The 16881-nt window shown below is 44.0% G+C and overlaps 1 protein-coding gene across 1 annotated transcript in view; it reads left to right on the top strand.

Annotated features, from left to right (window-relative positions):
- ACO1 (aconitase 1) overlaps positions 1 to 12058 on the top strand; it is a 59473-nt gene extending 47415 nt beyond the window's left edge. Inside the window, exons 18-21 of the mRNA XM_065879827.1 lie at positions 1814 to 1961; positions 6127 to 6249; positions 9492 to 9677; positions 11187 to 12058. Coding sequence (XP_065735899.1) covers positions 1814 to 1961; positions 6127 to 6249; positions 9492 to 9677; positions 11187 to 11300 — 571 coding nt within the window. The 3' untranslated portion in view covers positions 11301 to 12058. The remainder of the gene's footprint in view (positions 1 to 1813; positions 1962 to 6126; positions 6250 to 9491; positions 9678 to 11186) is intronic.
- Positions 12059 to 16881: the final 4823 nt, after the last annotated feature.

Genomic DNA, 16881 nt, shown 5'->3' with positions numbered 1-16881 from the left:
AGAGGACAGCTACCTTGCCCCTCATCTCACTTGCCTGGTGGCTAACCCATTTTCTTCATGAATTTCCCTTTCTATCCTGCTCACTCATCTCTGCCTTTTCCTAGTGCACCCTATGGGACAGTCTATTCATTCAGACCAAGAATATTTCATATTCTCCAGAAATGTGAGTGTTGTAAGTTTAAGAAGATAGCCCACATCTGGAGGAGATGATGCACAGTGGTCTGTGTCAAGATTTTTCTTTAACGCAGGGCAACTACTTTTCAAAATGTATGGGAACTGCCTATACACAGATACATATTGTGAGATTTTAAAGGGATATGATTCTGCTTTGAGTGGGAGACACAAGTCCATCAGCAAGTAGAAAAGGGCAGGTGATATTCAAGATGAGTCAGTGAGTCCCTGCTCTTCCACTCACCCACACTGCTCAGGACACATTGCCCACCACCTTGTTCATCGAATGTTCCAAGCAAGGCCAAGTACCCTTCTGCCTGAGAGCCTTTGGTTGAGCTGGCTGTTTTTTCCTCTTGGATGCCCTTCCCCAAGATACCCTCTTAGCTAACTCTCTCGCCAAGTTCAAGTCTTCCTCCATGAGTTCATTCCCACCATACTCCTGTTCTCCTTGCCCTGGTCTACCTTTTCTTTTTTCTAAGGTATTAACCACAATCTAGTAACACTTGCATAGGATGCTCTTTAAAAAAATTTCTTTGTCTCCAGCTTCTAGAATGTAAGCTCTGCAAAGGCAGAGATCTTAATTTGTTTTGTTCATTGTTCACCCACAACAGCTCCTGGCACATAGTTGGTGCTCAATAAAAAGTTGTTGAGTGAATGAATGGGAGAAAAGGCTTCTAAGAACAAACAGAGAAACTAGAGAAACAAGATTGAGGCTGGAGGAAGAAATTAGAAAATAAGCAGTGACCAACACCTTTTTAGATTGGTGATTATTGATACTCTAGAGAATTGAATGAAAGGAGATATACCTTCTCATAAAAATGCACATGCACATTTTGGACATAATTTCAGGAGTTCATAGCCACACTCACCTACTCCTGGTCCTGAAGCCCATTCATAGACTCTCAATCTTCAAATTAGATCTAACTAATAAATCATTAACCACACACTTCCTAGCATTATAAGAAACAGCCCAGTGAACTGGTCGCCATGTTCATTTTAAGATGTTGTTACTCACTTTGCAAAGTGTCCTTTCATTGGGACCCACAGATAAGATTTTTCTTTGATTTTAGGACCACCAATAGCTATTCCCGTCTGCCTCTTTGGCACTGCCCTGATTTTGATCTTATGAAAATTCTAAGTCATGTCACCAGTTATGTGTCTTTTCATTGCACTGAGCTCCTGGTAACTCGGGGACAAATTTGAACCTACTTCTGTTTAGTTTATAGAATGTATTTTATGTGTCCCCATTCTTGGCTCTACCTGACTGGCCTACCCTGAGTATTCCCTTTGCTTCCTTTGTTTTTCTTACCCATTTTTAGTATTTTACCTTTTGTGAAGCTTTATAGGCTACCCTACTGAATCAGTAAAATAAATACTCTTATTAAAGTCCCTCCCGATTGCTCTACTCAGATTTATAAGACTGTAGGTTGCTGCTGGGAGCATACTGATTCACAGTCCCACCTGCGACCTCTCACTCTGCCCTCAGTTGAAGCCATGGGAACAGCTTTTCTGCCTTGGAGAACAATACTTAGCAGACATAGAGAAACACCTAGGTTTGTGGGTTTTCTCTTTTCTTGGGGTAAGCCAAGTTTAATCTTCTCTCAGTTCACTAAACCAGCTCCCCTCCTGCTTTCGTTATCAGCTTGACTCCACGAGAATTCAACTCCTATGGCTCCCGCCGAGGTAATGACGCCATCATGGCGCGGGGGACATTTGCCAATATCCGCTTATTAAACAAATTCTTGAACAAGCAGGCACCACAGACTATCCATCTGCCTACTGGCGAAATTGTGAGTATTGTGTCTTCTACTTCATTAAGAAGCCAGAATTTCTCAGGCTCTGGGTGGGTGGATGTTTGCACCATCACTTTCCTTTTGGTCTTATTTTTATTTCACAGCTCATCCTACCTCTTGCTTTGTACAGTCCCTCTTGCCAGGTGTCCATGTATATAGAGTTCATCCTTGATGGAGAGGCCCTTTAAACTGGGAAAACTTTTCCTGCTTAGAGATTCTGCTTCATGCTTTAACTAAGTCTAGTTTCCTAGGAGTTGAGCTTAAAAACCTCTGAGTGAAATTTCGTCAGAGTACTTGAAGGGGAAATTCCAGGTTAAGGTGGAGGATATTTATTAAGAAGTGCTATTTTATTGGGTTGGCCAAAAAGTTCGTTTGGGTTTTCAGTAGCCTCGTATGGAAAAACCCAAATGAACTTTTTGGCCAACCCAATATAACTTTAATAGCATTTAATTAATTTACCATATCACTTGGAAAAGAAGGAATGTACGGGATTGTGCAGGCCTGCTTGGGTCCTAATGGGGACCATCTGGAGTTGGCATATTACAGCTGGAATTGTCTATTCACAGATGGCAGGCATATGAGAGGTGGGGAAGCCTGTACTTTAAGTCAGACAAGCCTGGGTTCAAGTCCCATCTCCACCTCATATCAGCTGTGGAGCCCTCAGCAAGTTATCTCCCTCTCTGAGCCTCATTTTTCTTACTTGAGAAGTAGAAATAATATCCACTTTTTAAGGCTCTGAGGCTTAACCTCAAATGGAATGACACGTTAAACACCTAGCATAGCATCTGGCACAGCAGTAGGTCCTCAGGGTCACTTCCCTTCCCAGTGAATGCTGTGAAACCGCATGAAAACTGGTTAAGCTACTTAAGAAATAACCCTCACAAATTATTTTAAAATGATAATGACCAAATACGTCTGTGGAACTTACTCCATCCCAGGTGCTGTTCTAAGCTCTTTGCATATACTGACTTGTTCAATCCTCAAAACAACCCTTTGAGGAAGGTACCATAATTCTCCTTGTTTTAAGTTGGCAAGTGGAGCCTAGAGAGCTCATGTAACTCCCTAAATTCACAAGTCTGAGGAGCTGAGATTAAAACCCATGGAGTCAGGCTCTGTCCGAAGTCAACGCTCTTTACCACCAAACACACTGCCTCACTTGTAACTGGTTCTATGTTTGTAAAGCAAATTCATCACAGATACTCTGATCACCAGGATCCAGCACAAAGTCAATGCCCAGGAGATATCTGTTCAGTGAATAGCAGGGACGATAAACTATTAAGTGAAAAAGATACAAATAAATGGTAAAATCCCCGAGAGATGAAGGGGAAGGACTTGCAGTTACAGACTTTGGAGGCCTCCAGGATACTGACTGTCACAATGAATCTCCCTCATTTACAGCCCGGCCATTGCACAGAACTCCTAGTCAGTTGCTTAGTGCCTCAGCTTAAATAAGGAGACAGAATGAGAGATGAAGGGGCATTTGAATCAGGCCTTGAACTTGGAAGACAGACAAAGAACAGAGGAATATAAAGGACAACAGATAATGCAAAGAGTAGAAGAAAACTAAGGAAAACAACTGTCTCCTCAGAGTGATAAGAGATGATTTTCTGTTGCTGTAAAGTAATCAGAAGACAAGAAAGAGCTCCTTAAAAAAAAAAAAAAAAGCCCCTAAAATTTCACAGGAAAAGTTGATTAGTTGAGAATATCTTCCAGAATATAGAAAGACAAAGGGGAAATTAGAAAATGTAAGAAAATTAAAGACTGAACTGAGGAGGGCCAACATCTGACTGAATAGAGATGCTAAAAAGAACAGACAAGATCTGAGAGGAAATTATTAGAGAATTAACACAAGAAAATTCCTCAGCTGCAAAATCTGAGATTCCAGATTCAAAGGTCCACTGAGTGCCCAGCCACATGATTAAAGAAGACCCACTCCAAGTGACATCATTATGAAATTAAGACAGCAAAGTTGGGAATTCCCTGGCGGTCCTGTGGTTAGGACTCCGCGATTTCACGGCTTGAGGGCCTGGGCTCGATCCCTGGTTGGGGAACTAAGATCCCACAAGCCGCGCGGCATGAACAGCATAGGCAAGGAGTTCTAGAAACTTCAGAGAGGGAAAAACAGCTTATGTGCATTGTCCTGGGGATCAGACGCGCTCACAGCAGCCCAGGAAACAGACTGAGGAAAGTTATTGGGACCCTAAAATCTGTGTCCCTCATACTTCCAGCCAAGTGAGATTAAAGTAATAACACATTCAGATATTCAAAAACTTTAAAAATACCCTTAGTCCCAGTCTCAAGAAGCTACTTAGTAAATGTATTACACCAAAACGAGGGAATAAACCAAAAAAAGAGGAAGATGTAGGATCCAAGAAAAAGAAATACAGGGAATCGACAGGATGTTGGGGAAAGAATAGGAATGCACCAAGTCCTCAGAGAGCCATCAGTCCACACAGGAATGTTGGGTTCCAGGAGTGACACCCCATGAAAAAGATTTTTAAATTAGATTGCCTGATAGATTTGAATGTCTTTAGAGAAGACTTGTATTGATACTTTAGGCAGTGCATTTGGGAATTAATTAACAAGTAGGGACACAGAAATAGGTGAGCACACATACAAAAAATTTATTCCGGTGGAAAAAAAATTGTTTAATTGCCAAGAAAAGGAAATCAGAGTATATTATATGGCTCAGCTATAAGTGGCATTTACATAATCAAAATGTATGACAATGATATTAGAAGGCCGCGGAGAGTAGGGGGTGGGGGAGGGGAAGGAGCACAGTGGTTAAAAGAACTAAATCATCGAAGTAGGAAATTAACAATAAAAAAGGAGAAATGAAGAACTGGCTGATTAAATACTTAGGGATACAGAGGCACAATAACAGAAAAAAACCACTAAATTTTATGTTTTCTTCAGAAGAGCGGGAGAGTACAGGAGCTGATGCTTCATAAGCTTACTACTCTGTCTGGCTCATGTATGAGAAAAGCCAGGAGCTCGCAATTCTAGACCTGCTTAGTCCCACTCATCTTGGGTTCCAAGACCTGCTTTGCCACGGGATTGTCAGCTTTGTGGTAGTTTTAAAAGCACTTTAAAAAACACACACTCCCACAGTCTTAAATACAAAGCTACTAATAGATATCTCTGAAAATATCAGGTAGGTTGTTTCTTTCTGGTCTTTGAAAGGATCCAGGCTATTTGGCTAGGGCAGGCTTTCACTGGTTTTGTTTGTTCGTTTGTTTTTAAACAGTTTCTATATTCATGAGCTCTATCCAGCTAAAGACATACAGAATCCTACCCAGATTTAGGCGATGCCGTGTGACATCAAGCACAGTCTCCATCCTTTCACCGCAATAGCAATCTGTGAAAGCCTACGTAAGAATTTGATTAGACACCTTTCTAGAGCTCCTTTCAAATCAAATACTCCTTCTTTTGGACAGATCTTATTTTCTGACTTAAGTAGCCAGGAGAAAACAATGTTTTATTACTCACCAGCAATGATATCATCTCTTTGTGAAGTCTCAGCTCAGCAGAATATTCAGAGCTCCTGTGAGAAACAAATGAATCTATTTGTGTAAGATGTTTCTCATATGTACCAAAAGATCCATTAATCCTTTCCTGTCCTTTATTGATTGGTGCTTCCATCAGTGTTTCTACTGTCTCTACCTTGACCTCCATGTAGAAGGGTGACACATAAGAGTTTGCATTTTCTGTAATTCCTGAACACGTGACCTTCTTTCTGTTTGGCTACCCTTCACAGCTGACCATCGCTGAGCTTCTGGTACTCAGTCAAAACCCAGGTTTAGGTGGGATTCTCTGCTTTAGCTGTAAAATATTTTAATCAATGGAAGAGTTAGAAAAAAAAAAACTGATCTAATTTCCTATTTTTCCCCTGATGCCCTAGGATTTGAATGTTTTTCTAAAACTAGGATAATGAGGCATTTCACTTAAGAGTATAACATTCAATTTGATAGAGGTACGTAGATGGAGTTAACTGGAAATTTGTAGACCAGGCAACTGACTGGTTGAGTGTTCCATTGACTTTACGTTGGCTTGGCCGACTACAGACACTTCTGCCCCTGCATGTCCCACCAGGACTCACTGCCCTGTGTCCACACTCTGTGCCTTTACTGTGTCTGTAAAACCTTCCTCTTCTCTTCCTCAGCTTGATGTGTTCGATGCCTCTGAGCGGTACCAGCAGGCGGGCCTTCCCCTGATAGTTCTGGCCGGCAAAGAGTACGGCTCAGGCAGCTCCCGAGACTGGGCGGCCAAGGGCCCTTTCCTACTGGTGAGTAGGATGCAGAGACATCCCCGCAGGCAGCTGCCCCTCTGAACCAGAAGGGAAGCTGGGAGGGAGGCCAGAAATAAAATGCTTTGCTTTACTTTCCAAGATGTAGAAGAGCAAAGCAAGCTCGGGAAAGCAGGGAACGTTTATTCATCTCCTGCTTCTTGGTAGATCAGGATTTACTTCACTGAGTGAAGGGTAATCTAGAGTTCACCAGCTTCCCTTAGATCAAACATTGCTATCCTGGGAGCTGTGGATCTTTGGGGGCGTCTACAGAACAGTTGGGGGGAGGGTCCCGAAGTCTATCCATCCAGAAGTGTGTAGTATGTGTCTTTTTTTTTTTTTAAATGGGGAAAGTTTCATGGTTTTCATAACGTTCTCAGAGGTTATCACCTGAAGTTTATTCAAGGCTCTTGTCCCAGGTGAATGTGAGGAATAATCTACTGCTACTGTATCGTCAGGTTCACAGAAGGGAAAAAGTAAGGAGCCTGAGCTTTGGATAAGCTCGGGGAATGCACTTTTTAACAGTTGCTTATCACTGCCTGTGAAAAGTCTGCATACAGGCTCAATAGAAAAGGAAGCCCTCTCTGTATGTAGACAGTCAGCTCTTTGGAACCTTCAGCCATTTCAGGGCTTGACCTGCGTCAGGTGTCCCTGGGGGAGGGGCCACGCAGGAGCTTTTACCTCTCGAGCATTTGCTTGCCCTGAAAGCAGGGCACACTCCTGGTGACTGACTTTAATCCTCAGGATAGGGTAGAATAGCTTCGCTGATATCAATTTAAATAACGATGGCTCGAGCAAATCAATGCACTTGGCAGATGCTAAGTAAGTTGATATCCACAAGTACAGTAAAAAAAAAAATATGGCTGTCTGGCAGGCAGCCCTCCAGACTCCCAGGCTTCTGAAAAATGTCTTTGAACATCACACCTATTTTTTTTTAGGCAATCAGTTTGCAGTGGGTGGGGGGGGGGAGATGTTCTTATTGGTAATTTGTCAAAGGCCTGCCTTTTCTAGAAACTGCTGAAAAGAACCTAAGAAATTACAGAAGAAAGGATTTTAGGAAGGGAGCTGGGTGCTGCAGGGAGCAGTCAGGTGGGGACAGTGAGATCTGGGAAATAAGAAGAGACCTGGCACCGAGGGGCTCTCTAGGGGCTCACTGGGCTGCACCAGCCACGAGACCAAGGAAGGAGCCCGGATACAGCGACAGAGAGACATCAGTGGTTTAATAGAGGGGGGCTCTTACACATCGGAAGCAAGGTCCTGGGGCAACACCCCACCGTGTGCAGCAAGCAGGACACAGCAAGTCTTCCCTCCCCTGGGGGAGAAGGAGGCTACCATTTATAGGGGGGGATTGATGTCAGGTTGGCTCATCAGTTACCAGGGAAACCAGCAGCTGGGGCCTGTGCCTCACAGCCCCTCAGGTTAACCACCACCACTAGGGCAGATGTTTCCCTTTAATAAGCTAGCAGGTGGGGCCGTTCTGACTTAAGAGGCAGGGGGCAAGCACATTCATGTGAGTAGGGCAGAGGTGAAGCAGGGACTGGTCGAGCAGGGGATGTACAAAGAGCAAGAGAACAGCCATCTTGAGGGGCCTGACCATACACGTCTAGACTTCTCTACAGAACTGCTCCAAGTTCTGTCTGCCCAGACAGCCGTACACACTTCATTCTGTAGCTGCCCAGCCTCGGCCACTAGGCAACCCCGGGCTGTCCTCATGCAGAGAGGGACAGACAGCTGTGATCTGCAGTGCTGCAAGGCCCTTTACACAGAGCTTGAGACGTGAATGACCTGTGTTTACAAAGATTACCACTTCCCCCAAAATAAGTATACAGTACATATATACGTAAATCCATACAAAATATCTACTGTCCTAAAGAATCTGCCCTTCCTCTATAAATTTGCTTTTAAATTTGGAAACACCTTGAGATTTTAAAAAAACACCTGTGCCTGGATCTCATTCCCAGAGATTCTGGTTTAACTGGTAAGGGGAAAGGCCAGGACATCGGGCTTTTAAAAGTCTCCCCAGTGATTCTAATATTCAGCAGAGTTTGAGAACTACTGCTCTATAGCCATGGTTCTCCTAAATTAAAAGAATCACTATCTTCTCCCACCCATGCTCCCTGTTAGAGATTCTGATACAGTAGACCTGGGGTAGTACCCATGAATCTACATTTTTTTAAATTAATTTTTATTAGAATATAGATTTACAATGTTGTGTCAGTTTCGACTGTACAGCAAAATTAATCAGTTATACATATGTATAACTCTTTCTAAGATTCTGTTCCCATATAGGTCATTATATTGAGTAGAGTTCCCTGTGCTATACAGTAGGTTCTTACTAGTTATCTATTTTATATATAGTAGTGTGTATATGTCAATCCCAATCTCCCAGTTTATCGCCCTCCCTTCCCCCTTGGTAACTATAAGTTTGTTTACTACATTTGTGACTCAAGAATCTACATTTTTAACAAGCTTCCTGAGTAACCCTGATTCAGGGGATCTTAAAAGTGGACCCTAGATATTGAGACCTTTTAGGGGTATCTTACTATTATATTACAGTTAACTAATATTTGAGGATGGGATATTCTAGTTAATCAAGTATCCTGGTTTATTGATCACTGCTGTACACTGCCAGTTATAGATCATAGTAAAATGTACTTTATAGGAAGCTTTATATCAAGATTATATTCAATGTAATTTGATCCCTGAAACAGGAAGTATAAAAGCAGCACACAGTAGGTAATCATTTACTTTCTCTGTAGTATGTTCTGAAAGTTGTGTTTTTATTAAATCTTCGGTGTCTGCTGATGCACCTACAATAATAGCAAAATTCAAGGGGAAAAATGAATTTTCTTTATGTTTCTTTGTGCTGAGGTTTCCAGATACAGTGGAAGTTTGCTGAGAAATGTTGTATCACAAAGTGGCTAAGTGTGTGGTTAGACTGCATGGGTTCAGATATTGGGTAAACCACTGACTACTAGGGTACAGGGGCACAATAATAGCGAGGGTTGGGGGAGGGTGGGAGGAGAGTTCATTTCAGCGCCTACATGCTGCCTACACAGTGCAGGCAATCAGTTAAGCCTGGCTACTGTGTTATTTATAACTAGCGGGCAACATTTTATGTAAACGATTAATTGGTACTTATGAAGAATTTAGGTGTGAGAAGAGTTCTGACTTACGAAGCCTTTGTAAAGTGTCTGTGTAACTAAAGAAAAACTGTCCAAACTACTCTGTTGGCTCATCAGGGAATCAGAGCTGTCCTGGCTGAGAGTTACGAGCGTATTCACCGAAGTAACTTGGTCGGGATGGGGGTGATCCCCCTCGAGTATCTCCCCGGGGAGAATGCAGACACCCTAGGACTCACAGGGCGGGAACGATACACTATCAGCATTCCAGAAACCCTCAAACCACGAATGAAAGTCCAGGTCAAGGTAAGTCGGCGCCTTTCCATGCCAGGCCCAGCTCAAAGGCCCTGTGTTCATCATCAATCTTGTTAGAAGGAAATCAGTGGGATTTGGAAGGAAAAATAAATCCCTCAGTAGACGTGCTTTAGACTTAGGAGATCTACTAGCACCTTTCTGACCTGCCAGCACAGTGATGCCACACTATGTCGGTTTATTATTTATTCTGTTTACTCATAGAGTTATCAGTTCCATCCTTCTTCCCAAACCTGCCAGCCCCACTGTCTCCTGTTCCTCCCAATCTCAGCCCAGAGAACGGTGATGAAAGCTCAGCCATAGGGCATTTTCACATTACCTTAAAAACATCTTTTTAGGGGCTTCCCTGGTGGCGCAGTGGTTGAGAGTCCGCCTGCCAATGCAGGGCACAAGGGTTCGTGCCCTGATCTGGGAAGATCCCACATGCCGCGAAGTGGCTGGGTCCGTGAACCATGGCCGCTGAGCCTTCGCGTCCGGATCCTGTGCTCCGCAACGGGAGAGGCCACAACAGTGAGAGGCCCGCATACCGCAAAAAAAAAACAAAACACCTTTTTAGGGCTTCCCTGGTGGCGCAGTGGTTGAGAGTCCGCCTGCCGATGCAGGGGACGTGGATTCATGCCCCGGTCCGGGAAGATCCCACATGCCGCGGAGCGTCTGGGCCTGTGAGCCATGGCCGCTGAGCCTGCGCGTCTGGAGCCTGTGCTCCGCAATGGGAGAGGCCACAACAGTGAGAGGCCCGCATACCACAAAAAACAAAACAAAACAAAACACCTTTTTAGGGCTTCCCTGGTGGCGCAGTGGTTGAGAGTCCGCCTGCCGATGCTACAGGACGTGGGTTCACGCCCCAGTCCAGGAAGATCCCACATGCCGCGAAGCGGCTGGGCCCGTGAGCCATGGCCGCTGAGCCTGTGCTCCGCAACAGGAGAGGCCACAACAGTGAGAGGCCTGCGTACCGCAAAAAAAAAAAACAAAACAAAACACCTTTTTAGGGCTTCCCTGGTGGCACAGTGGTTGAGAGTCCGCCTGCCAATGCAGAGGACACGGGTTCGTGCCCAGGACCAGGAAGATCCCACATGCCGCGGAGAGGTTGGGCCCGTGAGCCATGGCCGCTGAGCCTGCGCGTCCAGAGCCTGTGCTCCTCAACGGGAGAGGCCCGCGTACCGCAAAAAAAAAAAAAAAAAAAAAAAAATATCCCAAACACCACTACTAGCTACTGCCCTGAGAGGCTATTTCTAATTCTCAGGTGTCTCTCACTTCCATCACTTATTCTCTGCAGTGCTTGCTTTACCGTGTAGATCAGTACACTGGGGATCTTGTTAAATAAAATGCAACTTACTGCTCAGCAGGTCTGGGCTGGGGCCAGCGTGCGCCTGTCCCCGGCACTGCCGGAGTGTGGACCACACTTGGAGGGGTAGCCTGAGGGCAGGCCGGGCAGGATGCCTCTGGAAAGGGCTGGCTCACTTCCTCCCTCAGCGATTCTTCTCTGCTTCTTCGTCCTCCCAGCTGGATACTGGCAAGACCTTCCAGGCTGTCATGAGGTTTGATACCGACGTGGAGCTCACTTATTTCCACAACGGGGGCATCCTCAACTACATGATTCGCAAGATGGCCAAGTAGGCCCTGGTTTCCTCGGAGATGGGCATCCTGGCCGCAGCGGGGAGGAAGCGCAGTGCCTACAGCCCGCAGGCCCTGGCATGGCAGTCTCTCCACCCCAGCCTTTCCCCTCCCCTCTTCTCCCCTCCACGCAGGGGCACTTCCAGCCCAGGGTGCCCTAAGGTTCTGGTGCCCATCCTCTGCACACAAAATCAGCAGTCTCTACATGCTCTATTTTTGTTAATCTTTTTCTAGAATTTGGAAGCTTAGAATGGTGGGATTGTCAGTTGTGCCAGGAAGGGAGAGCTGAGCCCTTTACAGTTACTGATCACAGAATATGTTGATTTTTCACTCTTAGCCTGTACTGTTCAGCTGAACACAAATGTCTCCTGCCCGATTTTTGGTTCCTCTGTTACCCTCTGCTCAATGAAACCTTTCCCTTGAGAGTCCTTTGCCTCTGCATACTGTCCCAAAGTTAACTGACAAGGCAGAGAAGAACTTTTTCACACTTCAAATCCTAGCCGTGACTGTGATCCCCTCGCCCCGCCTTTTCCTCCAGAGTGAATGATCCAGACACCTCGTGGATGGCTCAGAGGTTGAAATTTTTTGATTATGTACCTTTTGATAGATCAACACTGAAGAAATATGGAGGTTTCTTTTACTATATTCAAACATTTTCCCCAGAAAATGTTTCATGTATCGAGAGAACTTTAGATGTGGTTTTGGAGAGAGATGCAGAACATTTCTAATTTGAATACGATTAAATCTATTTTCAAGGAAAACTTTTTGACTTTGACACTGAATTCTGCTGTGTGTGTGTGCCCCTCATTTTGGGATATGTAGAGCAGAGCAGATCTCAGACTGCAGGATCCTGAAGCCTGGATGACCTTCGAGTTCTCCTCTTTTTGTAACCACGTCAGTAATATGCAGGTTAAATGGCTGTGTTGAACCTCATTTGGGAGCAAACAAGAAGGTGGCAATAGCCTGGTAGCAGTAGCAATCATGTAGTCTGGTGAACGGATCATAATTTTTTTATTTTCATCTAGGTTATCTGCTCATTTTCATCACTGAAGTCATTTCAGGGCACATGTCTTAAGCTACTCCAGCTGCCATAATGAAATATCATAGGCTGAGTGACTCAAACATCAAAAATTTATTTTCTCACAGTTCTGGCGTCTAGAAGTCCAAGATTGAGGTTCCAGCAAATTCATTTTCTGGTGAGAGCTCTCTCTCTTCCTGGCTTACAGCCAGCTACCTTCTCACTGTGTCCTCACATGGCCTTCCCTTAGTGCGTTTGCACGGAGGGAAAGCACGAGTGAATGAGCTCTCTGGTGTCTTCGTCTTACAAGGGCCCTACTCTCGTGACCTTTTTTAACCTTAATTACTTCCCTAGAGGTTCCATCTCCAGAGTCACAGTGTCCAGGAGGGCTTCGACATATGAATTTTGGGGGACAACATTCAGTCCATAACAGGGCACCTTAACAGCTTACAAATTAATCTTCTTGTAATGAATTTTAAGTCTCAACTTTAGCACTCAGGGTTTGTGTGCTGGTCAGTAGAACACCTAGGATCAAATCCTGTCTCCACCTCTTCCCAGATGACGGACAAGGCAGGTTATTGAGCGTCCTTGCCTCTGACGTCCTGGGATCTAGCTTCTGTTAATGAATAAAAATTACAAACAGAACCCTGTTGCACAAGAAAAGGCTGTGACCCTCAAATTAAGAGCAGTCCTAGGATAAAAACACTAAGAAGGGCTGAGAAAACAGACGTCCACCCCTCAGCCCTCCGTTGCAGAGCGTGGGAGCAGCCTGGTTCCCCACAATCAGTGCTTATGAGGAAACAGATTCCTGCAGCTATGACTTCTGGAATGGGGTCCCTTCACTTCTGGACTCCCCTCCTCTACCTCCAAACACACTATCTTGTTCATTGATAAAATGTCTCAGCCAGTGTCCCATCCTTGCTCTCCACAAGGCTTAACAAATAGACCCCTTTTACCTGGTTTCTCAAGAAGGCACTGGACTGCTTACTCTCCGGATTAGAAGTGTGCTGCTCTATGCTAGACCCAGCCCCTCCTTCCTCTCTATGGGGTTCCCATCTCCTTTGTTCTTAGTTTTCTAAATCCATTCCTGCCTGTTCCTTCCTAGGGAAACAAGCGCTCCTCGGTGTGCACAGTGAGTTCACTGACCAACTTTTTTAATGCAGCAAATAAGCACATGTGTCTCTGGCTATGGGACAGCCTTCGTGTAAGTGGAGAATAATCTAGGAGAAGGATATATTAGTCATGACTCTTAGTTGTAGTGTTAGAAGCACAATTCAAACTGCCTAAAGCAAAAAAAAAAAAAAAATTTGGCTCAAAGAACTTGAAGAACACGGGTGGCCATGGCAGCAGGTTTGATTGGATCTATGACTCAAACAGGTTCCTTCCCTATCGTTTCCCCTCTCGCCCTTCATTTGTGACGGCCTCTTTCTGGGGCGGGCCGTGTGCGGGGGGATATGGCCACTGGCAACTCTGGGGTCACAGTTAATAATTTGTGGTTGTAGAGATCTGTCTCCCAGTATTCCCTAGGCTAAACATACTGGAAGTTTGCTAGTCACCTAAATGAAGAACCTTATTTTTGACACAGTTGGCCTTTCAGGGTTGAGTTAGGACAGTGTGGCGCACCCTGCACGTTATGAGGAGCAATGGAGAGCTGCTTCTGAAAAACAGGAGCCAAGGTTCTACTGGCTACCTTCTTTGGAAGTTGTTAAATGTCATGACCACAAACAGAATTTAACATCCAAGTAGTTTTTGTTCACCCAGACAGCCTAATCATTGTGCACAAAGATTATAGAATTACAGCTGATTATTTTTAACAGGTTTAATAATTTGCATCCCCAAAACTGAGATCTACTTTTTAAATACAGATTTGTTGGGTGGAATTTAGTTTTATTACATAGTATAATAAAACAGAGTTACTGGTATGATCCTGAAATTAATACTCCAGTTTGGTTCTGGTTGTCTAGTCAGCATCAGGGCTGAGTATCTGCTACTGTGCTTCTACAGGATGTTAACAACGTCCCATGAATAAAAGGGGTCCAGGGTCGGGGTATCTGGGAACCACTGGGTTAAACGGGCCTTATTACCACAGAATTGACATAAGGACACACAATGGCAGTGTGTACTGGAAATCACTCATTTGAGGGGAGAGGGGGCAGCAGACAATACAGAATCCTATCTGCCCACAGAACTGCTTTCTTCAGAGCATCTCACAGCACTTGGGTTTCAAACGACACACTTGAGGAAACACTGACCTGATGGCTTGTTTTTAAATTCAAATAATAATGTCAGTTTTAAGGGTGGGAATCAGTTTACTGGCCTTGTGACACAATCAGGCATTTGACTGAAGGTGACTTTTCATTTCAGGTGAAAATATCACAAGGTGAGCACTGGTGGGGATCACAGAGTTAACAAGATCGAGTGGTTGTTATCAGATTTTATCAGAACCACCTGAGGAACTTCAAAACGTACACGTGGCTAGACACACCCTGGCAGGATGTTCTAAGGGGGCTGGGCATGTGCCATGAAAAAGACTCCCCAGTTGGTTCTGAAATGCAGCCTTTGACCTAGAAATCCAACGACCAGCATTTGGACATCAGTTAAGAGTGTGCAATTCTTAAAACCCTACCTACTGGTTTCTTTCATTCAATAAATATTAACCAAATGCTTACTCTGTTCCATGCTCTATGCCTGCAATGGCTTGACTCCAGGCTAAAGTCAAACAAGGAAATTATTTTTCTTGTTTCAGCTTTAGACTGCATTCTTCTGTTGGCTGTACTATTCACCTTCATCCAAATTGAATTATTTAGATACTTGCAAGAACTTTTCTCAAATAGATTTCCAGTGGACGTTGTATACATCCTATTGGAGTCCTTAAATAGCAGCATCCAAAAAGGGCACTCACATATACAAAGAGATACTTGTTAGATTGGGATTTATAAGAAATATATATTTGGTCTTTGTCCCTAGTTTCTGGCACAGAGCTCCTAAAACCCTTGGAATTTCGTGATACGAGCAACAAAGGTGTCTCTTGTTATGTTAAGGAGCGACTCTTGGACCACCCCGAAGGATGGGGGCTGGTTACCGGAAAAACAACCACGTGATTAGAGGGTTAGACCTTTCAGTCCCATCCCCTGACCTCAGGGGAGGGGAGAGGGGCTGGAGGTTGAATAAATTACCAATGGCCAATGATTTAATCAATCAAGCTTACGTAATGAAACCTCCATTAAACCCAAAGGACAAGGTTCAAAGAGCTTCCAGTTTTGTGAACACGTAGAGATTCAGAGAAGACACAGAAACTCTGAGCCCCTTCCCCAAACCTTACCCTATATATCTCTTCCATCTGGCTGCTCCTGAGTTACTTCCTTTTATAATAAACCGATGATCTAGTAAGTAAAAGGTTTCTCTGAGTTCTGTGAGCCTCTCTAGCAAATTAAGCCCACAGAGGAGGTTGCTGTAACCTCTCATCTGTATTCAATTGGTCAGAGGCACAGGTAATAACAATTTGGCTTCTGAAGTAGGGAAGAGGTGGGGCAGTTTTGTAGGACTGAGCTCTTAACTTGTAGGGATCTGACGCCATCTCCAGGCAGATACTGGCAGAATTGAGTTGAATGGTAGGACACCCCGTTGGTGAATTGGTTGGTGGTGTGGGAACAAAGCCCATATTAAAACTGGTGACCAGAACGTTAATACTCTAATAAAATATAAATGGAAAATGAATAAAAATTAGCAAGCAAGTTGGCTTAAATAACCCATTTTATTGTGTCTTACTAAGAATACTATTAATAACCCTTATCAAACAACTACTATGTATATCAAATACTTTATGTTATTTCAGTTAAAAACTCTCTACTAACTCTTACAGGTATGTATTATCCTTGTTTCACAGATGAAGAAAATTAAGCCTAGGAGAAGTTATGTAACTGGCAAGTTCTCTGACTCTCATCAGATCAAAAGGAGGAAGAGGTGGCTGCAGCAGGTCACCCCACTGATCTCCAGGACTGATCTGGGGGTCTGGATGGCCTCCTGGACACCAATAAGCCTTCAGATATAAGTGCTATCTGAAAAGAGTTATGCGACCCCTTCTGCTGAGCATATTAACGTTTTATGATGTTTGGAGGTTTGTTAAAGCCATTGATGGTCCTAGTGAATTACAAACAACTAATCTGAATCTGTTTTAAGAAGATGCTTAAATTACTATAGAGGCTATCCTGAGCGGAACATAAAATACCTTGGCCTGGATGGAGACAGTAAAACTCAGGTAGTTGTCTCCATGTCTGGAAAACCCCAAACTAAGCTCTGGAGCATCAGCCTTGTTAAATGACACAGGAATGCCATTTGGATATGTATTCTAAGTTTTTAAATAGAAAGGACAGCCAAATTAAACTGCCTCCTCAGTATCATCCAAGGGACCTACCTGAGAACAGAGTCCGAATGTTGACCATCAACTATTACTGGAAAATGGCTTGAAATGACCATTCGAAGGGAACAATGGCACAGGTTAAGAAAACAAATTAATCGGTCAAGATGTACAGTAAACCAAAAGAACAGAAATCAACTTCTCAATGA

This window comes from Phocoena phocoena, chromosome 6 (assembly GCF_963924675.1).
Source record: "Phocoena phocoena chromosome 6, mPhoPho1.1, whole genome shotgun sequence".
Lineage (NCBI taxonomy): Eukaryota > Metazoa > Chordata > Mammalia > Artiodactyla > Phocoenidae > Phocoena > Phocoena phocoena.
Note: the sequence above shows the minus strand (reverse complement) of the source record. Positions and strands in the feature narration are given on the sequence as shown.